The sequence below is a fragment of the Rhineura floridana genome, chromosome 3, assembly GCF_030035675.1.
Source record: "Rhineura floridana isolate rRhiFlo1 chromosome 3, rRhiFlo1.hap2, whole genome shotgun sequence".
In the NCBI taxonomy this organism is placed as follows: Eukaryota; Metazoa; Chordata; class Lepidosauria; order Squamata; family Rhineuridae; genus Rhineura; species Rhineura floridana.
In genome coordinates, this window is record NC_084482.1 from 73,590,553 (window position 1) to 73,615,256 (window position 24,704).

General features: G+C 41.1%; 1 protein-coding gene across 2 annotated transcripts in view; it reads left to right on the top strand.

Moving 5' to 3' along the window:
* The first annotated feature begins 410 nt into the window (after window positions 1-410).
* The window catches only part of AKAP8 (A-kinase anchoring protein 8), a 29,839-nt gene continuing 5,545 nt past the window's right edge, over window positions 411-24,704 (top strand). The window contains exons 1-13 of one of the 2 annotated variants that reach the window (XR_009761357.1): window positions 411-581; window positions 5,401-5,439; window positions 6,466-6,498; window positions 8,001-8,289; window positions 9,129-9,636; window positions 10,008-10,152; window positions 10,518-10,564; window positions 13,154-13,190; window positions 15,136-15,229; window positions 17,211-17,352; window positions 17,794-17,887; window positions 21,421-21,551; window positions 23,017-23,112. Coding sequence is in view for 1 of the 2 variants with exons in the window: in XM_061616572.1 (XP_061472556.1) it covers window positions 566-581; window positions 5,401-5,439; window positions 6,466-6,498; window positions 8,001-8,289; window positions 9,129-9,636; window positions 10,008-10,152; window positions 10,518-10,564; window positions 13,154-13,190; window positions 15,136-15,229; window positions 17,211-17,352; window positions 17,794-17,887; window positions 21,421-21,551; window positions 23,017-23,112 (1,671 nt within the window). In the remaining variant the exon portion in view is untranslated. The remainder of the gene's footprint in view (window positions 582-5,400; window positions 5,440-6,465; window positions 6,499-8,000; window positions 8,290-9,128; window positions 9,637-10,007; window positions 10,153-10,517; window positions 10,565-13,153; window positions 13,191-15,135; window positions 15,230-17,210; window positions 17,353-17,793; window positions 17,888-21,420; window positions 21,552-23,016; window positions 23,113-24,704) is intronic. The other variant, XM_061616572.1, reaches the window with a different exon arrangement.

Consider the following 24,704-nt stretch of genomic DNA (forward strand, 5'->3'; position numbering starts at 1 on the left):
ATTCCTTCCCCTTTAAATATTAGACATGCACCATCTGTTATCTTTTAGGCGCCTATTGAAGACCTTCCTCGTTCAACAAATTTTTTAAGTAGAGATCTTTTCCCAGTCTGTTTTGGAACTTTGAAGAGTTTTTTTAATGTTTTGTCCCTTGTTTGCCATCCTGGGCTTCTACTGGGAGGAAGGACGGAACAGAAATTTAATAATAATTTCGCAGCGCCGCAACGAAAGAGAGCATTTGGCCCTTCCTACTTCATTTGGTAATAATCGTTACGGTTTCCTGCTATCCTCAGCTCTCGCAGAGAAGATTCTACCAACTTGAAAAGGGAACCGGAAATTCCTCTTGCCAGCCAATACGGTTGTTAAAGCGGACCAATGCGAACGACTTTGGTGTGGGGAGGCGGGAGCAGCAACCATTACATGTGGAACCGAATAGGCAGAATTTTGAGATTACAACCAATAGAACTCTGAAGTTAGCAACAATAGCCAATCAGCCAGAGACTCTAACGCCCCCGTAGTAAGTGTAGTAGGTTGTCTTGCGCGGTTGCGGGTTGACGGCGGGGAAGCCATGGATTCGGGTTATGGTGAGTACTGGTTCGCGAAGCCCGAGGGAAAATGAAAGGCCCGGCAAGTATGGGGAAGGTATCGTGCCAGATAGAGCTGTTACCTCATTGTTGTTACGTTTCACACGACCACCAAATCTACATCTAGTTGCTCTCATCCTCCTCGATGAGTGATCGGCGGCGTTGATTGGCCATTGGATTTGCCCCTCACTGAAATTGGCCGGGCGACCGGAGAGCTGGTTGGCAAGAGAGGTGGAGTGTTTAATCTCCCTGGACTGTGAGGAAGGCGGGTTTGGGGCCTATTTCCAAAGACGACACAAAATGGCGTCGAGGTGGCCACTTTCGTCTGCGCCAGCGCGCGGTTGTTTCATCTTTTCTTTTGTGGGGTCTACCTCTCCCCGAGGGATTGTTTTTGTGGGCAGCGGTAGACGGGCCGCCCCTTCCCCGCACATTCACAGCGTCTTTCTACTTCTTAGGTTAGTCCTTCCGTTATAGAGAGAAGTCATTTCCACACCTTTTAGAGTTACCAGCATCTCTTTTTTTGCAGTTGATCTTTCTGTCCTATCAAGATTCTTGTGTTTTTAGCTGTTCTGTTATCACTGTAGCAAGTGAATCTTTTTCTGGCATGCAAATGATAATATAGAGGGGGTATTTACCTGTGAAAATGCCTGTGTGCCATGCAACTAATAAAAATAGATGGGAACCCCACTATCACCAGGGAATAATGTCTACTCTAAGTTGAACTTTTGTTGGTTGTCAGGGCTGTTTCAGACTTACAAGAGAAGCGATTCTAACGCTAAGCACCTTCGGAAGTTTTCATACAAGGTGATACTGTTATGGAAAAAAGGCTCCGTTTTAGGAGTGGAAACAACACATATTTACTTCAACGACAGTCCAATGTATCTGGGCTTTTACAGTAGGGCCCCACTCATACGGTGGGTTACATTCCGGACTCCCACTGTAAAGCAGAACTCATTGAATAGAATGGGGTACGATGCCCGAAAACCGCCGTAAAAGTGGAACATGCGCCGTATGAATGGGGCTTTAGTCTAATTGCGTCTAATTGAGACAGCTGTATTAGTCAATCGCTGTAAAGCGGGGCCCTACTGTACACTAGATGAATAACATAGTATCCTGAATTTTCCTAGGTCTGTTTCTGTTACAGTGGCATCCTAATCTTGGAGCTAAGATCGTGCATGGAACAGGTTGTGCCAGTATAGCAACAGAGACATTGTCTATTAAACTGCATTATTAGATGTTTCTTGTTGTGGTGTGTGGTAGTTGTAAATCCGTTTGAATGTAGTAGTATTCAGTACCCAGGAATATGGCATGTGTCAGGGTTGTTGTTATGTGTCTCCAAGTCTACTACGACTATGGCGACCCTATGAATCAGTGATGTGTCTGGGTAGATGGAAGGAATTTGGAATATCGTGTAAAACGGGGATTGTCACTCATTCTCTTGTCTCCTTCCATTTATGATATAACTCCTTTTTATGAACAGAAGGTAGTGCTTCCCCTTCCCCCTATACGATGAAACAGTGCTGAATTACAAGCTGTGCCTTATTACTAGATTACAGGGGTTGCCATGGGCGTGGAGCTGAGTACATTTGGTACAAACCAAAGAAACTGTAATGGGCACCATATAGTACCATAACTGTAGTGGGTACATGCACTGCTCATTCCCTTGCCCCGCTAACATTTAAGTTTGAAAAAAGCATTATCACTTTTTTCAAGCCTAATTGGGTGAGTGGGGTGATTTTCCTCCACAGCCACGAAGGGAAAAATTTAACCTTTCCTCCCCAGCAGTTTCCAAAAAGAGCAGATGCACCCTGGCAACAGTTAGGCTCGAAAGGAATAGAAGGCTTTTTTCCAATCCTAATTGCAGTGATGGGGTGTGTGTGTCATTTATTTATTTATTAAACTTAAATTTATATTCTGTCCTTCCTTCCAAAAGGGGGCTTAGGGCAGCAGTCTGGGAGCTGGGGAAGGGTTAACCACTGGCTACAATAGAAGGCTTTGATTGCAGTGCAGGAGAGATTTTCAGGGTATGTGGGAGGTCCCAGATATGGAGGGGGAGAGATTATCCTCCCACCAGAAAATTACCTCCCCCCCCCAATTACTGGCTACAATAGAAGGTTTCTTTCAAGCCAGATTTCAGTAGGTGAGGAGTGGGACCCTGCAGGTGCCAGGGAAGGCTTCTGTGGGTGCATGGATACCCATGAGTATCATTTTGGCAACCCAATACTGCATGATGCACACGATCATGCTATTGTAATGACCTAAAGCCCCTGCTGAGGGCCGCTTCACATGCTACATTTTAAATCTATACCTAAAAATTAAAAGTGTAAATGGTAAAAGTATTTACAAATGATGTGTGTTGTACAGGTAGATTTGGTAGCAGTAATGGTGGATTTTTTTAAAAATTGGGAAATTCTCCAGTGTTCTAAGTTTGTTAGGATCTTGTCTAACACGTTTATTTTACTTGTATTGGTGAAGAATACTTGGAAAAGGTTGCCATTTTAATTTAACATTCTACATAAATATCTCAAAAGTTTTTCTAATAACCAAAGATACTTGAACTGAATTTTCTTAAAAGAAAAATATATTCAAGTGAATACGGCGGCTTCTAAAAATAAGTTGTATGGCATTGGAAACAGGTTATAGGGCCCGCCCTTCATGAGTGGCTTAAATATTACAGATTGTTGAAATAAATTACCTTCGGAGAACTTATGGGATACTTTCACCAGTGTTATTAACTGAGAAATGGATGGCATTCAGTGCATATTGGAATTTATATTGTATTTGTTTGTCTCTAGATAGGAAAACCACATAATGGTTTTCCTATTTTTTTCAGTAAAATAAACATTTTGTTAAAATGGCCCTAACTCAATGGGTAGGCCAATTTCCACTCATTGACTTCCTGCTTTTAGGCTGTCACTTCATGTTTGTGTGTTAACATCTGAGTTCTGGATGTCATGTTTTTTCATAAAGTTGATGCCCTTCACCACAAGTGGGGAACCTCTTTCACATTGAGGGCCACATTTCAATCTAGGCAACCTTGCGAGGGCCTTATGCCAGTGGTGGGTGGGGCTGTAGGCAAGAGTGCATGGAGCAGTGAATGTAATTTTTACCTTTGTATTGTAGGCTTGTTTCTACACACACTCACACTGCCCTGGGCTTCTTTGGGAGGAAGGGTGGGTTATAAATTTGATAAAGAAATACCCTCTCTCTATTCTCCATCCAAGCATGCAAGAGGGATTAGAGTTCAAGAACATATTTCAGCAAGTCAAACACACTCAAGGAGGATCTGAGGTAACCCCAGGGAGAAGGGGTATGGTTGGGAAGAGTCCCATGAGCTAGACAGAGGACTGAGGGCTGTGTTTGGCTCCCAAGCCTCAGGTTTCCCACCCTTTCCCTACACAAGCATCAGAGAAAGGTTTGAAAGCACTGGGGATAGGAGAAGGTCAGCTGGGCGACCAGTTGTAGAGGCCAGGTACATGTAGGCTGTAATTCTGTGTACATCTATCTAGGAAGAAGCTCCATTGGATACAATGAGACTTGCTTCCAAGAAAAGACTCATACAGTAGGGCCCCACTCATACGGCGGGTTATGTTCTGGATCCCCGCTGGAAAGGGGAAACCGCTGAAAAGCGGAACTCGTTGAATAAAATGGCGTGTGATGCCCGAAAGCCACCGTAAAAGTGGAACAAGCGCCGTATGAGTGGGGATTTAGTCTAATTGCGTCTAATTGAGACCGCTGCATTAGGGAAGCGCTGTAAAGTGAAGCGCTGTAAAGCCGGGCCCTACTGTACTAGGATTGTGCTGTTACTAGCTTATGGAGTGTCTGTTGAAGAGCAGGAATGTGTACGATTGGGCCATAGAAGAATACAGTTTGGCCAGTGTGTAGGGTTTGCTACGCTTTTAGGAGTTTGGAGATGAGAAAATGGCAACTGGCAGATCTAGCTACTCTGCTGGATGGGATTTCTCTTCTAAAAATTATCCTAACAGTAATAGACAACTAGCTTTTAGAGGGGTTTCATTGCTGTGGTGATTTGAGTCTCGCTTATGTCTTTGCTTCTGTGAAGTATTCAGAGTAGGTTTGTAGTCTTGAGTAGTGTGATCCTCAAGCCGGAGTAGTTCTAAAAGGCTGGACAGAACATGTTTTCAGAATGCATAGGCTTGTGAAACAACTAAATTATTGGCCTGGCTTCTCTTTCCATGCTAATGTATCAGTAACATTAAACACCTACTAGGATTACACCTGTCATGTGGACAGATACTGCATGAGGCATAAACCTCAAAATGGCTAAAGAGACTGGTCCAGTACACGCATCACAAACAAACCACAATATGTAGCCAAAGTTTGGTTTTGGCTTACTGATCATAGTTTGTTTTTCTTGTGTGCTGGTGGAGAGGAAGAAAGTGGATGAGATTGGTGCTTTCACACCAAACCATTAACTATGATTTTCTGTGACTAGACAAGGACATTGTTTGAGCAATAGTTACAGCAGTTCTAATTTAAATGGCAATGCCTTCCCCTTGGATGTGTTGAAAGGGTGCTAGAGAACTGGTCTGGGTTAACAAAGTTTTGGGGCCATATTCAACTCAATAATTGCATGAGCACCAGGATTTTCACTTGCACAGCAGGACTTTTCCCCACATCTCCCCCTGCATGTGCCCTTTGCCATCTCCAGATCTGCTGCAGGGGTTTGGGGGAATCCCCAGAAGAGTTTGGGGGAGGCTGGGAAATCCTTGAGCTCAAAGAATGTTTACCTTAGCACTGTGTTGAAACAACCCTATATGTTTTTACGTCAGTCAGTAAGCCAATATTTCTTTTACAGGTTATAGTTCCTGGGGTACTGAAACCACCAGTACTCAAGGTAAGTCATGACATTCCTAAAACAAAAGGTTTAGAAAATAAATAGAGACTTGGGAAGATAAGAATGTTGACCATAAATTTGTCTATAAATAAACATGCCTATCTTAGACCTAGTTTACAAATAATACTTTGTGCTAGTGTAGTACTAGTGTAATCACTAGTGTAATCACTTGTGTAGTGATTAGAGTGTTGGACTAGGACCTGGGAGACTAGTGTTCGAATCCCCATTGAACCATGAAAGTCACTGGGTGACCTTGGGGCAGCCACAGTTTCTCAGCCTAACCTATCCCACAGGGTTGTTGTGGGGATTAAACAAGGAGAGGGAGGTCCATGTATGCCATCTTGAGGTTCTTGGAGAAAAAGGTGGGTATAAATGCAATAAATAAATAAAGTATTGAACTGCTACAAACACCTACTTTTGGAATAATATATTGAGGATATAATTTTATCTTGTACAGATGATATCCAGCCAGTGTTGGCTGCTTGTACAATGGGATTTCCCCTTTCCTTTCCCCCTGCAGCTCCTATGTGCCCCAGAAATCTTCTCTAGAGGGTTGAGGGACTCTCCAGAGCAGAATGGAAGGTGTGAGTGGCTGCAGAGCAGAGGAAAGGAAGGGAAAGTCCCCTTGTATCTGCTGGCCTGACGGTGGATTTGCCCTTAGTACTGAATATCTAGTATCTATAGTTTTCATGCTTTTCCATCCTCTTCTTATGGGTATAGGTATGTCAATAAAAACTGAGAGTATAATCTGAATAAATCATAGTTCTGACTTCAATAAAATAAAACACTTCAACTATACTTTAAACTTAACACATCATTTACATTTTATCGTCTTGTGGAAAAACTTGTATGACAGTCATGCAGATTCTAATTCATCTGGAGATTGTTTCTGATCAATCAGCTATAAATGATATAACTTGCTTATGTTAAAGCAATGCCTTGTGTACATCAAAAGAAATAACTGCATTCTTATGTTGCCTTATTGATGTATTTAATGTAAAAGTGAACTTTTGTCTCCTTTATAAGGTGCATATTCTACAAACCTGGCAAGTTGGCAAGGTATGTGTTTTGAGGTGTGCTTGCCTTGTTTGGAGTTTTGCTTTTCACTGCAGTGCTATCTTAAGCATTTTGGTATTTTTCTCAGAATTAAAAAGAAGAACTGACTGGGACATTTAGAGGCATTGTATAAATTAGTATTTGAATTCACATCACTCCTAAAGCTGAACTTGGCTCCAGACTTCCAGCTGTTTTGTAGCCAAAACAGGGCAATCAAGCAACAGAGTATCAACATGCTTGGGGGAATCCAGAGGTTTGCAGAAGCACAAAAAGTTTAAAAAATAAAATCTATGGGGGAGAATCCCCATCAAGGTGCAATGAGGGCTGAGTCTTCTCAGTAGCTACAGAATCTTGAAAGTGATTTTTGGGGGGGGGGAACTGGAGGGGGAATGGGAGTGGCTGGTGAAGAGGGTGTGTGGCCATGGCAACCCAAGAGGCTTCAAAACACTGCTGACAAGTGTGCAAGAGCAACTAACTGAGACAGAAGGCAAGGAATTCAGAAGGGGTTGTGAAGAGACTGGGAGTTGGGCATTATATCTTTGTATGCTTTCCTTCATTCCCTCTGTTCCATTTATTATTATTTTCCCCCGTCTCAGTCCATTGGATGGAGAGAAGCTAAACAAAAGGAGACGGAGGAAAAAAGACAAAAAGGGCAAAGAGAACCATTTCATTGTGATCCAGGAAATTACCTATCCACTCAGAGAAGTTATACCCCAGGGTTAGAAATAGAGATAGAAATCAGTGGAGAAATCCAGTATTTTAATATAGCTGTAACTGAGCTGGGGAAGGGGACAAATGAAACAAAGCTGAAGGAGGAGAAGGAAGTTACGAGGTTAGAGGAGGAGAAAATGGGAGCCCACAGCAGAGAGGAGGAAAAAGGCTGTACAAGCAGCAGAGGAGAGGGACTATGAGGAGGCATTTACCTCTCTTGAGGAAGCCAGAACTTCAGCCAGTTAAGGGCATATTTCCATCTTTGTCAGAAGATATTCAGGTACCCTCTTTCCATGAAGAGGGAACAAACCCCCTCAAACTTGAACTAACAGTGCCAACAGCCACAAACTCGGGTAAAACATACACACCACTCCAGGAATAATCTGCAGCATTTTGTTCCTGGATCCCACTTTTAGTATACAGTACAATATGTGATATAGATTGAGTAGTGGTTATTTATAACTTTCATTCTGCCCTTCTTTCAAGGTGTGTGGGGTGGGGTAAATTCACTTTTTTGGGGGAAATTGAGACTGTAATAATAAAGAACCTAAAATCTCCACCTTTGAATCTGTCTAACCAGAATGGGCATATAATTAAAGTGATAACTCTTCACTGGTCTTGTAGCAGTGAACAGAGAGCAGTAGTCTAATAATGTTTTGTGTCTGACCACTGTTTTGCAGGAGTGTATGTTTTTTTGCTTTGGTGGTGGTTTCCATAGATAAGATGGACACTTGAAAATTCAAATCTCTCTGATTTGTTAAATTAACTCTACAATTCTCTTCCCTTTTTGCCAGGCTATGAAGGCTATGATTATTACAGTGCCCAAACCAGCAGCTCTGCTACAGCTGCCCCATACAACTATGATGCTGCTACTGTTGCTGCAACTACCTGGGACACGTCTAAAACTACTGACATGACAATGAGCGCTGAGATGGGCACTGGTATGCCAGTTGTAAATTACAATACTGAGGCAACAGGCACAGAAAACTCTGACTCCATTATAGCAAAAATAAATCAGCGTCTGGATATGCTGTCTAAGGAAGGCAGTGGTGGTCCTGGGGAAGGCATGGAAGATCAGGGAAGGTGACTAAAGTTTCTCTTTATCTCTATAAAAATTATTTCTAGTTCTCATTGGAACTTTAATTCTTAAAGTACAAGAATTGGTAGGACAGTATCAATATGAATAATAGCTCAAAATGTAGTCATGCTGGTACATTTGAATAAATGTAGTTTCTGATGACATATCTTTCATGCAAGCTAAGGCAACCTGTTGAAGGGAGGAAGGTCTGTTATCTACTCTTGTTGAGGACATCAACTGTCATTGATGAATGCCACAAGCGATTTTCAAACAGCATTTTCATATTAGTGCTTTTCTTTGTCCAGTATTTGTCCATAGCTTTTCCAGCTGAACCAGCCATCTTTTATCTTTGTTTTGCACTGTATGAAACCACATTAGAAAGCATGTTATACAATTTTCATAAGTTTTAAGAGTAGTCCTTTCATTTGGCAAATTAGGAAGGAAGGCTTCCTAACATTCTTTAATAGGTTGTTTCCTTCCACTCTCGTTGAAGAGTGTGTTGCTCTTTATTTCCAATACAGTGAACCTATGAAGCTCTCTTATACAGAGTCAGATCAGGGATCTGTCTCGTTCAGTATTGTCTTTTCTGACTAGGAGCAGCTCTCCAGGCTCCTTAGTAGAGGTCATTTCCAGTCCTGCTACTTGAGTTTTTTAAACTGGAGGTGCCAAAGATTGGAACCTTTGCATGCAAAGCATATACCCTGTCACTGAGCTATTGCCCTTTCTTTATAAAGAAGCAAATAAACTCTGCAAAGTCTCCAGCATGGGAATTTGTAGCTCTGTCAAGTCTATTCAGACTCAAGCCTTCTATAACTACTGACTGGATTCTTTGCTTGTGATACAGCTCTTTCAGATTTGAGTCTTTTGAATCCTATGACTCTAGAGCCTCAGTGCCTGACCGTGACCTGTACAGAATCAGCTATGACTATAATGAAGTTGGATCAGATCGGAATGATTCTTTTGGAAGCCACTATGATGTTTCTGGTAACCGCAGAGATCACGCCCGCAACAGAGGAAACAACTATGGCTTTGGTAGAGGGAGGGTCCAGAATCGAGGACATCTAAACACTTTCAACCATGACCGCTTCATGCCATCAAGTACAGAACGGCTGTCTGCACAATGGAATGAGATGAATTACATGGGCGGGAGGAATATAGGAGGGCCTGGACCCAACAGGCTTCCATCACTATTTTCTCAAGCACTCATTCCAGAGTATAGAGATTATGGTGATTATGGAGATTACGGAGACTATGGCAGCTATGGGGATTACGATTATGGCATGATGGGAATGCAGGAAATGGGAAGGTTTCCTGGGAACATGCCCTACAGCTTTGGCAGATCACGTGGCAGAGTAAGTTTTGCATGCTAACATTGAAAACTGTTACATTTCTAGCTATTTCAACAGTTGTTTGTAAAACATCAGATTGCTTCAGTTATTAACAGCAAGATAAGATGTTCTCATCATTTTTATGTAGGGTATTGTTGAATGAAAAGCTATTTTGGTATTGACCGATAGAATAATGATGATTTTGTTTCATTGGAACTGAGAATTGCTTGAAAAAATGCCTACTTGTAAGGCAGGGGATTATGGGTGTTACTTGAGCAAATGGGCTAGACTTTTGTGGGAGAAGATAGTTATAGCAGGAAATATTTATACATTATAGGGTCCTGGCTGGTGCTGACAAACTGACCAAGCATATTTTGTCCAATTTGTTTATCTAGCCCAAGAGGAGACCTTTCTGCAGTCGCCTTAGTGGGCGTTCAGATAATGAAGGTGGATTGCGGAAACGGAAACAGTCCCAAAGTGGAGATGAACCAGACAGCAAACAGGCAAAGACAGAAAGTGAAAAAGATGACTCTGACAATGGTAAAGCTTTTATTTTGCTATGAGAGTTTGAGAAGGAACTAGCATCCTGTTTTCTCATCCTTTTCTAAGAGGCTAACCTATCTGGCTTCTAATAATTTATTAACTATGTCATTTTAAATCCCACTTTCTTTGACGTGCTGCTGTGAAATACAGTAGTTTACAGCACTTTTACAGTTTAACAAAGAAATAGATAACCTAAACCTGTGTAGTAAGCTGGAGAAAATATGCTAGCAAATAACTTTCAGTTATCAGTGGATGAGAACCAGTCTTCTAATTTAAGTGATTCCTAAACAGCCCTGCTATTTAGACTGTAAAGTTTAAGGGGCTTTTCACAGTGGTTGAATGGTGTCTTGTGCATTTGACAGATAATCATGAAGGTGAGGACAAATCAGGTGATGAAGGAGATAAAGGTGTAAGTAATTTTTTCCTAAGTCTTTGTGTTACTTTTTACAGTGCGTCTCCTGGTTTCTTGATACCTTAGTCACAATTACTCTTAAATGAAAATAACTGGATCATATTTTATTTTTTTCTTTCTGTCTTAACTTTGGGGCTAGAATTTTCATAAATACTATGTAAGAACTATTTTTCTGAAACCATGGTAAAGTGCTGTATCAAGGCATTCCTGTGGTGGTATTTCCAAGGTATTTAATGCAATGAAAACTGAAGAGAAACTTTTTTTAAAGAGAGCAAAAAGATCTAATGCTTCTCCATTATTACACCAGAGTTCTGTATTCAGGGAGAGTGTGGTCTAGCACAGGGGTTTCCCAAACTGTGGTCCACAAGCTTCATTCAGGCGGTCTGGCAGGTCTGTGAAGAACACTTACAATTTGAATTCTATCAAATTCTGTGGAATTCAGTGTAATACTATGTAAGAAATAAAAGAAGCAATAAAAATACAATTAAGAATCATAAGCATCTAGCACAGTGCATTACAATTGCTATAACAGGTAGAAAAAAATCATTAAATTCTGGCCCGCTTGCATTGGCTGCCTTTATGTTTCCGAGCTCGATTCAAGGTGCTGGTTTTAACCTATAAAGCCTTACACAGCTTGGGACCACAATACCTGATGGAACGCCTCTCCCAATACGAACCCACCCGTACACTACGTTCAAGATCAAAGCCCTCTTCCGGGTGCCTACTCCGAGGGAAGCTGGGAGTCTGGCAACAAGGGAGAGGGCCTTCTCAGTGGTGGCCCCCAAATTATGGAATGATGTTCCTGACGAGGTACACCTGGCACCAACACTGTTATTTTTTCGGCGTCAGGTCAAGACTTTCCTCTTCTCCCAGGCATTTTAGCATGTGCTTTAAATTGTTTTTAAAAGATGTGTTTTTAAATTTGTATTATTTGCTTTAATGTTTTTAGTTACTATAAACCACCCAGAGAGCTTTGGCTATGGGGCGGTATATAAGTACAATAAACAAACAAATAAATAAATAAGCGGTCGGCCAAGATCCTTGGCAGTTTTCCAGTGGAGGAAAGTGGAACTGCTGGTCTAGCAATTCGGGGACAGTGTGAAGATTCTCAGGGGATTGCCTCAGGCAAAATATCATGACTGCCCCTTTAAGAAGGCCCCAATCCACCTTTACAGGAGTCAAGATTGCAACTCAGTTCACCCAAGGGACAGGTGAGGCAGAGAGCACCTTGTACCACCTGGTGTTAATGAAGGACTCTTGGATCTCTTGAACTTAAGTAGCCCAGAGGTAGCAGTCAGAGGAGAGAGAGGGAGATTGGCTTGCTGGAGAAGGAGCAGAGGCCTGAGGGACTTTCATCTCTTGGCTTTCTTATGGCTTCTTCCCCTGTCAGCAAGGAGATAAAGCAGGACCTGAGAAGAGGCTTCCCCTACCACCTGAACCCTCTTGCTGGAGGATACCGTGGGACTGGACCACTGGGTGTAACACAAGGGTGTCCTGAGAAGGGGCCACTGCTGGACCTGTCACTCCCCAAGCCCCATAGGCCTGAGAAAAAGGCTACCATGGTGTACCACAGGGCCCAGAAGCTTGGAAGACCTTATCAACCAACCAAGCCCACTGGGACCATATTGAACTGTAGGTGTGCCTGGAGAGGACCCCAACATTGAGAAAGGCGAGATAGAAGTTATGAAGAAGGGTTTGCTATTATTCTGATATTTTGTTGGCATGTGAAGCTGTACCAAGGACAAAATCCCCAGTGAAGCTACAGTTACTGCACTCTTGTCTATCTTGTTGATAATTAGGGCTCATGTTCAGGCGTTTTCTCTCATGGATCACAGGGCATTCAGTGTGCCACTCTGGACAGGCCCAGTGGTCTAGCAATTGAAAGCTCATCCATTGTTGGGGTATGGCAGACATCACTTGTTTCTTGAGAAAGTCAGTGTGGAATGAAAAAAGCAAGTCTCAAGCTTTGGTGCCTGCTGAAATACAGTGTTCAGTCCAAGCTGTAATGCATTTATCTAAATGCAGAGTCTCCTTGATCCTCCTCTTTCAGCTGACAAGACTGTGATGTCAGGGGCATCCTGTGTAATATAAATGCAGTACTGCCTAGATGGAATTGGTTTTGAGAAGGGCACATGTGAATTTGAAACTCACTCCTGCTGTCAACATGTTGACGTTTTTGCTGCCCAAATAATGCCTAATAATGCTTTTGAATTCTTGAAATATGGGCTGCATGCCTTGCCTTTGACTTGTAACAACTATCAAAAGTCTACCTGAAAGTATCTGCCTTCAGTCAGCCAGGAAAGGTTACATTTTGAAAAGGTATAGATAGTTTGGTATCAGTTTTAAATGGATATGTGTTATAAATCCGGGTTAAGCCTGAACCAGTATGATCCACTCCACCCATACAGTAACATTTTCTTAGAAAATAATGTAATAAACATTGTCTTCAGAGCTGCATTTTCAGAAGTGATTAGTTAAAATTGTGAATATTTTGGATTACTGACATTGTATACAGCACTTTACATCTCTTAAAAGTTCCATGTAGAGTTAATGACTATGTGAAATCTCCCCACTTTTTTTTTAAAGGAGCACGAGAGAAGCAATGAAGCTGTCAAGGAAAAAGGTAGGGTGAAGCTCATATAGCAGACCTATATTCACTTTTCACTTGGTTTAATCTGAGTGGAAACCCAACCCTCTGGATCAGATTTAGGGGCACATAAGGTGGATGAGAGATGAAGGCCAGTTGTACAAACTGAAGGCCGTTTTGCTCATCCCTGGACACGGTTAGATACAACTCTCTAAAATGTACCTTAACTCAAAAGCTTATAACATCAATATTAACTCTTTGGGTTAGTATGCTAGCATTCATGTTTCTTCCTGAGAAACAGTGAAAATCCAGATGTCTCTGAAAGGTCACACAGTTTGAACATGATACCTAAGATACTTAGCTCTTTTTGAGAGTCAGTATACCTCTGTTTTCTTTTGGTTCTCTCACCAGTCTTCAATGAATTAATGTTAATTCTTGTTTCAAAGCCATATAAACTGATGGCCATCATTGCATCATGTGACCATGAATTCCATAAAATATTAATTGTGTAAAGAAATACTTTACTCTGAAATCTACTTATTTAACTGAGTAACCCAAACTCCAGTATTATCTATGCATCTTGAAGTGCTTAACATATCACAAACATGTGAAGGTTCCTGAAGAAGAGATTGTGGGCATTCAACTCCTACCCTAATCCTCCTCTTCCTGTGCAGCAGTGAGCTACGCTATGGTTTGGCTTAGTGTATAATTTGAACCTGGGGTTGTGGTTTGTGTGCTTCTGTCAAACCACAACTGTAAATCCAAGAACAAATCTTGGTTACATCTTGTAGTTTGTCTGGAGTGAGACAAACCACACGCCTGGGTTCATACTATAAGCTAAACCATGTGCAGCAGCAGAGGAGCACAGTGGCTGCAATCTCCTCCACGGATGCCAAGCAATAGGTTGGCTTAGTTTGAACCAGGCTTATATAAACCTCTGCTATGCCTCTGCCTTTTAATAATTCCCTTTCTTTAAAACCTCAGATTCTTTAGCTTTTCCTTTGTAAGGGGATTCAGCTCTGAGCACAGGTATCCATATCTTTGCCTTTTGCAGTTCTGATATCTTTTTTGAGATGGCCAACAAGAAGTGTAAATACAGCCTCACTACACACTTGTGTAGTTCTCCAATTCTTACTATTTTTAGTCCTTCGTACTAATTCCTGACACAGAACTTGCATTTTATACTGCTGTAGCCCGCTGAGTTTATTTTCCAGGTCTGTCTTAGGTACTCGCAAATAATTGTTACTTATTTTTGAAGACACTCTTTTTAAAATTCAGTGTGCATCACTTTACAAGGAACTTCACTTGCCATTCTGTTGTCCATTCACTGGCTCAATTTGCATTCCCTGATTCATTTATGTAGCCTCACGGAAAAATAGAGGAAGAGATTAGTGGAATATCTAGTTTTTGTGCGTATGGTGTTGCTGAAACATACTATTTTTGAGACTCCAGTGTTCCAGCTTTCTGCTTCTGTTACAGTTTATTACATATATATCCTGCTTTTCCTCCTAAGGAGCTCAGAGATAAATTTTAATCTCCATTCCTGTGAGAGAGATTAATTTACCCAGGTCTACCCAGTGGATTTCATAGTTGACTGGGGATATGAGCTTGGATTCCTCCCTAATCCCCCACTTGTTACACTGTACTAGCTGAACTATTTAGAGGGCTAACTTAAGCATGTGTACTCCTTATGATGAGAGTAACCTTTATGGTCATGTTGGATTTCATTGGGGTGACCATGGTTGTGTGAGATGGTGCACACTTAGGGGTTAATGAAGAACACAAATAACAATTTTTAAATTACACTTGCCATATGGAAAAGGGGTAAGTGCAGTTTTGTTGCCTTCATATGTGAGATCCTTAATTTATCATTAAAAAGAGAAGAGATGGGATTAGACGGTAAAATATTTCCATCCCAAGACATCATAAAGCAAATAAATGTTAGCTGTTAAAGATCTGCCTTAATCATAACTTTCTATAGCACCTGGTGATGGCTTTGATGAGGACGACGAGTCAAAACAAAAAAAAGAGAAACAGAGGCAAAGGGATCGAATGCGTGACCGTGCTATGGACAGGTAACTAAACATATTAAAATCCTTTTGTATCTTTAAAAATCTTGGCTTAAAATTTTCATTTTAACTTTCATTAAATTTCATTTCAGTTCCTGCTTTATACATAGGATTAGGTCCCACATAATATCTAGCCTTTCAGTACATAGCAGAGATAGTGGAGAACAGTGGTTCTTAACCTTTTGGGTCATGGGACCCCTTTGAGAATAGGATGAAAGCTATGGACCCCCATAAATAAATAAATAAATAAATACAATTTTATTACATTAGAAATAGTTGTTTTTCTTTTGCCCCTGATTCACAGACCCTTAAAGCCCATACATGGACCTCTACAGGATTATTCATTAAACTTTCCTGGGATGTCTCTTGATTTTATGACTACTGTCAATCTACACTAGGGAATTTTTAAACATTTTTGCTCTCACCATGCAAACTTGCTTTCCAGCTCAAGGAAAATAGAGGAGCATTTAGTTTCATATCTTGTCTTTTAAATATCTAATAAAATGTATAAATAGTAAAGATATTATAGAATGTTTAGAATGAGTTTTGGTGTTACAATGTCAGATATGACATTAGACATCAAAGTGACTTCATGTCTCTGTTGGAATGCATAAAACATAAAATAAATACAAGGCTGATAAATAAAGCCAGTTTGGATTAGGTCTATTTAATGTTTTTGAGGACAACCTAGATTGCATTGTGAATCGGAGCCTTGGAAGCTTTGCCATGTTAGCTGCAAGGTGGAGGTAACTTTAAGAGGCATCACCAGTTAATGTCTAGGATATCAATGTCTATGACATCAAAGGCTTGGGAAACTAGCTTTAATAGATACATCCGTGAAACATTCATGTCTGCCAGGGAACCACATACTGATAGTTTCATTGAAAATTACACCTTCATAGCTTATGCGAACATTCAACCTTTTAACAAATAGCCAGACGTCATGACTTCTGTGAGATATTTTATCATATTAACTTCATAGCTGCTCCAGTATAATCCTAACTATTTTTCTACCTCCTGGACTTTTATTTCTATCCTACTTATTCCCTTGTTCTTGTTATATTTCCCCTGTCTGTATTTATAGTCTTCCTTTTTAATATTACTCTAATGAAAATCAGAAAAGATAACTAATTAAAAATATATAGTTGGAAGCATGCCTTTTCCATCAGGAAATGAGGTCACCTCCAGAGACCTATGCTTCATTGCAGTGGCTTCAGGGCAAATTTTTATTTCCTGATGGGAATGATGCCAGCCAGGTCAGAATACTGCCCTCTATGCTGCTTTTGGCCTGGCCAGTCCTGCTTCCTAAGACTATACACAAATGTAGCTAATTCTGAAGAGTATAAACAGGCAAATACTCTTCTGGAAGGTTTGTTGGCTATATCAGCTATCAATTGCATATCAATTTTTCCATATATATATTATTTCTGGTGATGGCACTTCGGTTTGGGAAGCTTTAAACCCTTACTGACTAGGGTAGTTTTGTCAAGGTTTTTTTCCTAGAAGGGGAGAAGAATGGTGAGTGCATTACATGAGTCAAGTAGGGGATGTGATAGAGGTTCATTTTTTTCACATATTATGCCTGTTTAATAAAAATTTAAAGCAGCTATTTTTCAGGAAATATGCTCTGCTAGTATATGAAAAGTCCTGTTGAGAGAATCTAAGAATTAGTACATCCTAGTGTTGTCAAATAAAAATGTACCCTGTTAGTTAGCTTTGTGATATTGGTCCCTTTTTTCTAGAGTAGCTACAAGAGAATTTCAAAATCTTACTAACTGCCAGATGAGAGCAGATTGTAGCAAAGCTGTGCATATTTCAGTATAAGTAAACAGAGCAGCACTAGGTTGAAGCAGTGAAGGAATTCAGTAGGCAGAAAGTTTTGTTGGTATGGTCGAGTTGATACTATTTATTTTTTAAGTGTTGAGTTTAATAAATAGTGACTTTGGAATAATGAGTAATACAAATCAAACGAAATGCCTTCCTTTAGAATCCAGTTTGCTTGCTCTGTATGTAAATTCAGAAGCTTTGATGATGAAGAAATGGAGAAGCACCTACAGAGCAAATTTCACAAAGAGGTCTTGCGATACATTGGGACTAAACTGCCTGACAAGACCGTAGAATTCTTGCAGGTATGTGGACTTAAACTCCTAAGTTGTGAACAAAAATGCAGCTTTGGGGTAACTGAACTGCTTCAACCACCCAGGAACCCAGGATTATTGCCCAAATAGTTGCTAGCTATTATCCTTGTTAAGTTTGAGTTAAACTAGGTTTTACCAAGTTACTGTCAAGTCTTTTGTTACATGTACCATGTTTCTGGGTAGCGCTGCCTATCTAAAGCTGTTTCTGCTCTTTTCCACACTGGTGGTTAGGGCTTTCAGTTGACCTCATCTTAAAGCGTGAAGGAAAGATTGGAACAGAACTGTTAAGTAGCAATTATCCAATTAACGACAGAGTGACTGGAGATCACTAATTTGAGTGTAGTTGCCTCCTCTGGTTGGACTTCTTTTATTCATAGTTTGGAGACAATGACTTATATAATTACAGAGATTTTTCTCTCTCCCAATTCCCAGAAGTATATTGTGAACAGAAATAAGAAAATTGGGAAGCGCCGACAAGAGCTGACCGAGAAAGAGGGTACAAAACCAAAACCAGATCCTTTCAAGGGTAAGTGAAACATTATTACGAATACTTCATCACTATCTAGAAAGAGTACAGGGCTGCAATATTCTTGAATTCCACACTGGGGACAATGCAGACTGTGACAGAAGGAAAGCAAGTGCTCATAAAACTTCAGCGGAGATTGGACAGAAGGGAGGACAAGGAAGGGTGTTTTTTTCCTGGCAGACTCACCCACATAACCCCCCCCCCGGGTTATCAAGCCCAGGCAGAAAATCTCCCTTGTTAATTTGAATCCTCCTTCTTTCCCTCTCAGTGTCTTAGGTTCAATTTCCTGTCAGCCCATGCAGATATCTTTACTCCTCTTTGTTTTGTTTCTGGCTTGCTATTAGGCTTTGTTGGTTTTCCCCTCAGGCGTTTTCTCTAGTCTGTTTCATTCCATGCCTCCTCTATGGGAAAAATGGCCCAATCGGCAACCATTGCTAAATGGATCAGAGCCTGTATTGCATTAGCTTATGGATCTCAACAGTTTAGGGTTCCTGGCAACATTACGGCTCATTCCACCAGGGCAGCAGCAACTTCTGCAGCTTTAGCCACTAACGCCAGCATCGCAGAAATCTGCAGAGCAGCCACCTGGGCAGTGCCATCCACATTCACTAGACACTATAAAAATGGAAATGGACTGCCTTCAAGTCAATCCCAACTTATGGCGACCCTATGAATAGGGTTTTCCTGGTAAGCAGTATTCAGAGGTAGTTTACCATTGCCTTCCTCTGAGGCTGAGAGGACACTGAAAGGCTGAAGTGGCCTTTGGATGGCATGTCCTCCAGTCAGTGGTATCTTCACAGTGAGTGGAGCTGCAGATTCCCACCTAAAATGGACTTAGGCTCTGGTAGGTCCCAGTGTGGGCTATGTGGGTGAGTCTGCCAGGAAAATGGAACGTTGATCACTTACTGTGAAGAGTCTTTCTGGCAGATGAAACACACATAGCCACACCTCACCCTGCACGCATCCGCTCACTCTGTCAACACATAGGTTCTTCCTGTTAGGAGACATGTTACACTGTTCTGTTTTGTCAGACATGGCCTGGTTCTGTGTTTTGTTCTAAGGTTTTACTCCACAGGTCCACATAGTCTTAGGGCTGGGCCAGAGAGAAACTGAGAAGCTGGGAGGGAAAGGATGAGGAGGAGCACTCAAATTAACAAGAGAGATTTCCTGCCTGGGCTAGGTTGATAACCCAGTGTGGGGCTATGTGGGTTTCATCTGCCAGAAAAAGATCCTTCACAGTAAGTGACCAACGTTTGAATTTCATACTTGTAAGCTATTTTATATATTTTACATTTGTATTCTGCTCTTTCTTCAGTGAGTTTAGGGTATTATACATGTGAAGTTATCCCATTCCAAAATAAAATATACAGTATAAACACACCTAATCATTATGGCAATATATACAATGTATGATGACATCAAATCCTAGGTGCAGGTGAGAAGAAGGATTTCTATATTATATTTTGCATTTATGAGTCCCATATCTGTTTATACCTGGCTGGGACTTGTGCCTCACTGTCTTCCTAATTAACAAAAGAAATAAGTTGGTTAAGTTACCCTATTTTTCTCCTCAACCTACCTTGTGAAGTAGGTTAGGCTTCAGAAATAGTGACTAGTTCATTGTACCATGTGGCTGAGTGGGGATATGAACTTGAACCTTCTTGGTCCTGGTATGTTACTCTATCCTCCATACTACTCAACTTCTCTGTAGTGGAGATAATGCAGGGTAAACAAAAACAAGCAGTTCTACTTGGCCACAATCCCTGGAAATAGCTACATCATTCTAATGTACAAGTGCACAATATGAAGTAGACTACATACCTATTTCAGTCTAGTTCTGCATTTTGTATTGTTCTAACATACATTCACACAATCCCACATTTCCAGAATAGGGATGAGCATGTTCAGTACTGGGAGCCACAGTAAAATACGAGTCACGGATGCAGCAAATATACTTGCATTTAATTGAGAGATTTCTTGAACATTATAGTTACCAGACAGTTGGTAGATACATTCTTTGTGACATACCTTCTCTGACATGGTGAATACTGGGTAGTGGGGGGAATCCAAAATTTAACTTTACAAAAAATGCATGAGATTGTCAATTTAAACATTCTGCTTTTTTCAGTTAATTGCTTATTGGCACGTGACTCACAGCCCTAAGGACATGCTATTTATTTTATTTTAAGCTGAACTAAAGGCTTTGGGAAAGGGCCCTTGGAGTGTATGAGAAATTCAGGTGGAGAGGAACTGCAAGTTTTTAGTGTTCTACATAGTTTGGTCTGGCTCTGATATGCGTATAGTAACTTAAAGACATGATTAAACAGTTGGGTCAAAGATCTTTTTTGAGGATTCCACAAGATCCCTATATCCATAAGCAATGAGACTTTTGAATGGTGTTTTTCACTCAGTTCTGTACATAAGAGCAGTCGTACTGCATCAATCAAAGGGTCCACTTAGCCTACCATCCTGTTGCTAACATTGACTGACCAGATATTTTCAGGAAGCCCATAAGCAGAGTAATGAAGGCACCAGTGTCTCCTAAAATGCAAATACAGGAATGTAGCATTAATATCAGATATTAGTCAGTAGACGTTTGTTGCAAGTAGAATCTGCAATAAAATGATTGCAGTGTTAGAGTGTTTTTTTTCAGTGTGCTATCCCAGACAGCTATGCCCTCTTCCAGAATACTGCATTCCATTTTGCTGTCCAGTGTTTTTTTTGTCCAACAGACACTTAGCTTTCTGTAGCCTCTGAGCATGCTTACCTTCATTGGGCTGTTTTGATGTTTTTGCCAACCTTAGAGTGTTTTTTTCTTCCAAAAAAATCTACAAATCTTGAGGTTCTCCCAAACATAGTGACATTTCTTAGCTGAATGTTACTGGGCCCGTTTTGGCTGAATTCTTGTTGGCACTCTCACCAGCTGTGTTCACAATTGGAGAAAATGATAGCTGAAAATAGGCAGAATTTGAATTGTTGGCTATTTATTTATAACTTGTTCTGGGCAATAGGTTTCCTCAGTGATACTAATGAATGTTATTACTTTTGAAAGCTTTGTAGGTGAGCTTGGCTATGCATCGGCTAGTAATGACAAGAGTTTGACTTACCTTTTTTGTGGTGATGTATTAACCTTGCAGTGAGGAAAAGAATACCCAGTATATGGAGCAGAGATGTTTGGACAAAACATTAATCTATAGCCATTGCTGTGATATTTTTTCTTACGTTTGGATCACATTGTTAGGATGTTATAGGGACAAACTAATGCTTGTTGGGGTGCTTTGTTGTACCAACTTTTTCTTTTAATGGCATGACCATTGCTGCTTAGTAGATTTCCTGCATCAGCCTTTGAGGTTCCCTTCTAGTTTCTGTGACCAACTATTTCTTAATCTGTGTGCTTAAAATTATTGATGTAGTCAATTGATGGGAATGGTGTTGAAACAACAGCTTGAGAAATTGCATACTACATACACCATATTAACAGCTCATGTTCAGTTGTTGTGGACTGTATCTAATTCGTATTTGTACCATTTTAGGAATTGGCCAGGAGCACTTTTTTAAGAAGATAGAAGCAGCTCATTGTATGGCTTGTGATATGCTAATTCCTGCACAACAACATCTTCTCCAGAGACACCTGAGGTCTGTCGATCACAACAGGAATCGTAGAGTAAGCAATACTCATATTTTCTACATGATTTTAGTAACTGAAGATTAACAATTTAGAGTGCAATCCTGTGCATTTTAGTTAACTGTAAGTCCCACTAAGTTCAGCAAGACTTACTCTTTAGTGAGTTTAGTATTACAGCCTTACATATTATGAGAATGATTGATATTACGTCCCTGAGACCTATTTCCAGTGTGGGTTTTGTGTCTCCATTACAGTTTAAAACTCCCAAATGGAGAAATTGCTAATTTGCTTTCTAGCTGCTAATAAATGCTTCCCCTACCTCTGGATGAGAGATGGCTCTCAGCTCAAGTGACAGGACTGTTTCTGTATCTCCTTTTCAAAAAAAAAAAAAAAGAAAAATATCAGACCACTTTTAAAAGAGTTCAGCTCAGTACTCTTTTATGTAGACTGTACTTTTAATCGGGGCCAATAATATGTATGGTGACTCCAATCTGAGAGACCATCATATGAGACCTGAACCTACAAAATTTAATTGTGCTACACAAAGAGGGCTTTATGGGAGTATGAGTGAAGTTCCTATACTTTCCCTACCCTCCCTGAAAGAGTTGTATCTGACTTAAGACTAGCAACAGTTTTTCATAAGCAATAGGCAGAAGAGATGACTATGTATGCAACATAGATTATACCTGCCTTTTGGAAATGCTTGGATAGATGTTGCTTTCATGTTTTGGTGACACATGAATTTGCCATGTAATAACAATTGAAATTTGGTCACAGGTGCTTCTAATTCTTTGTTGAGGAAGATCTAGATTCAGTGTATTTTCAGTATACATTGTATAGGAAGAGAAGTTGCAAACTAGTTGTGTTCTTATCCTGCATGGACTGAAGGTTCCCGTATAAAATATCTAGAAAAGTGTCATCAGGAAGCCAAGAATTGTTAAATACAAACAGTTGAATGAAAGCACTGCAGAAACATTGTATCGGTTTTGGTTACACTGTTGATAGTAAAATAAGCTCACTTTTCCAGTAGACACCCAAAGAAACCCGCTACATACGAGCATATTTTAGTCTCCTATACGCACTTTAATAAACACTTCCTTAATTTTGATGACCATGAATTTGATCAAGAGTTGCCATTCTGTTCATGAAAGTTCTTCCATTTGTGTGAGTACAGCCTAGCAGAAGTTCCTGCTCTGGAAGAAGGAAGTGTTTTTTGCCATTTTTCTGGAGGGCCTTCTGGTCTAGAACAAAACTCTGGCTCCAACATCATAGAACTTGAAAATGCCCAGGCAAAAGCCTTGCCAAGAAGTCTAAGGCAAGAGCCTTTCACTGGCCATCTTTACTATTAAGTATTTGGGAGGTTTTGGTAAGTTACGAGCACATGCTAGTGCAGAAATGATGACTGTCAATTAAGGAAGATAACCAAAAACGCAGCATCCTGCATTAGGCTCATGCTTGTTTTGTACTTGCCCATCATATTGATTTGTATATCTGCTCTTTCTAGATGGCGGCTGAACATTTCAAGAAGGCTAGTTTCCATGTAGCTAAGAGTGTCTTAAATAGCAAGCACATTGTGAAAATGTTAGAAAAGTACCTCAAGGTAAGTAAGCAGGATGTTTGCTGCTCAGTCCTGCTTTTTCACAGAGCAAGAGAGCAGGAGCTCCAGCTTGACCTCAACAGAGCATTGCATTAATATTGCTGAGTGTATTGCATCTGTCTTTTCAGATAAGATGGAAGGAAGCAAAGTTACTGCTTTGCTTTCTTATGCATGGTGTGAGCCTTGAGTAGTTCTCTCTCTTTGAGCAGTTCAGTCCCCCTCCCCCATATGTGTTGGATACTCATATTAGCAGACAGTGGCTGCATTCACACACCACAGTAAACTGTACTTAACGATTCATAATGAATGTGCAGGTAGCTTTTGCTTCGCTTCTCCCATAGCACAAGCAGAAACAACAAATGATGATCCGTGCTTTAGCATTTTGTCCAAACCTAGGATCATGGTTTATTTCACTTCAGACAAATCATGATTAGGAAGCCAAGAGCAAACCTTGGCTTTTTCTGCAGTGGAGGAGGGAATCTACAGATGGGCTGTCTCCATGCATTCACTCCACTGGGCCAAAATATGTGAATGAGAAGAGGTCATCTAATGAGGTGTGCATCTTCTCCCAAGTTCGCTTCCTCCACAGCTCCAAAGCCGGTTTTTTTCCAAGGCTCCATTTTTGGGCCAGTGAGGGGTTTCTTTGACAACCCAGGTTCTTTCTTTCTCTATCACACCTTTTTAGCAAGGCTAAAGCAGGACCAAAGTCTTTTTAAAAAGGGTGGAGGGGGGGAGAGCAGTGATCAGAGAGTGGAAGCAAGGGTGAGCTCGCCAGCCCTTTCCATCGACTCATCCAATGACTTCTGGAGGAGACCCTGAGTTACCTGCAGAGGGGGATCCGGGTCTCTGCTGCTGGCTCTTGTTCCTGCTGCCCCAGTGGCAGCTGTAGGGTTTGGCTTAACCCAGCACATCTGCTGTAGCTCCTGCAACATAGGAGAGTGCTCCAGTAAGCTGTGGCTAGGAAAAAGGGGAACCAGCAATGCCTACCCTCCCACCATCATCCATGGACAGGAGCTCCTTAGGTGGTTCAGCCTGGTTTTTAACCAGGGCCTCTCCACTGGCAGCCTGGCATTTGCTTCCCCACAACAGGCATTGGTGGCAGTAACCTAGGTCGCTGACCTCTCTTTAGGTCTACAGGCTTATGTAGCTGCACAGGACCAAACATGGCACGTGGGGTGTGTGTATTGTCCTCCTCTCCCTTCTCATGTTTGGATCTGTGGCATGGGTCCAGAGAGCCCTGCTGAAGCTGCAGAAACCTTGAGATGTGCAAATACCATCGCTCAATCTCTCCCTTGGCAAAGTGGAAGGACCTTTCCCAACCCCTGCAGTGGGTGGATCAGGACAAAAGCTTTTCAGAGGGGAGGGGCTTCCCCATCTGAGGCAGGCAGGGCTGCAGGAGAGAGACTGACCATGCTTTCCTCTTGGATAGAGAGGAGAGATTATGGTTTATTTCACTTCAGACAAATCATGATTAGAAGCCAAGAGCAAACCTTGGTTTCACATTGTGATTTGTTTGGAGTGAAAGAAACCACAATCTCATGTTCAGACATAATGCTAAACCAGGAATTGTGGCTTGTTGCTTCTAGTCATGCTGA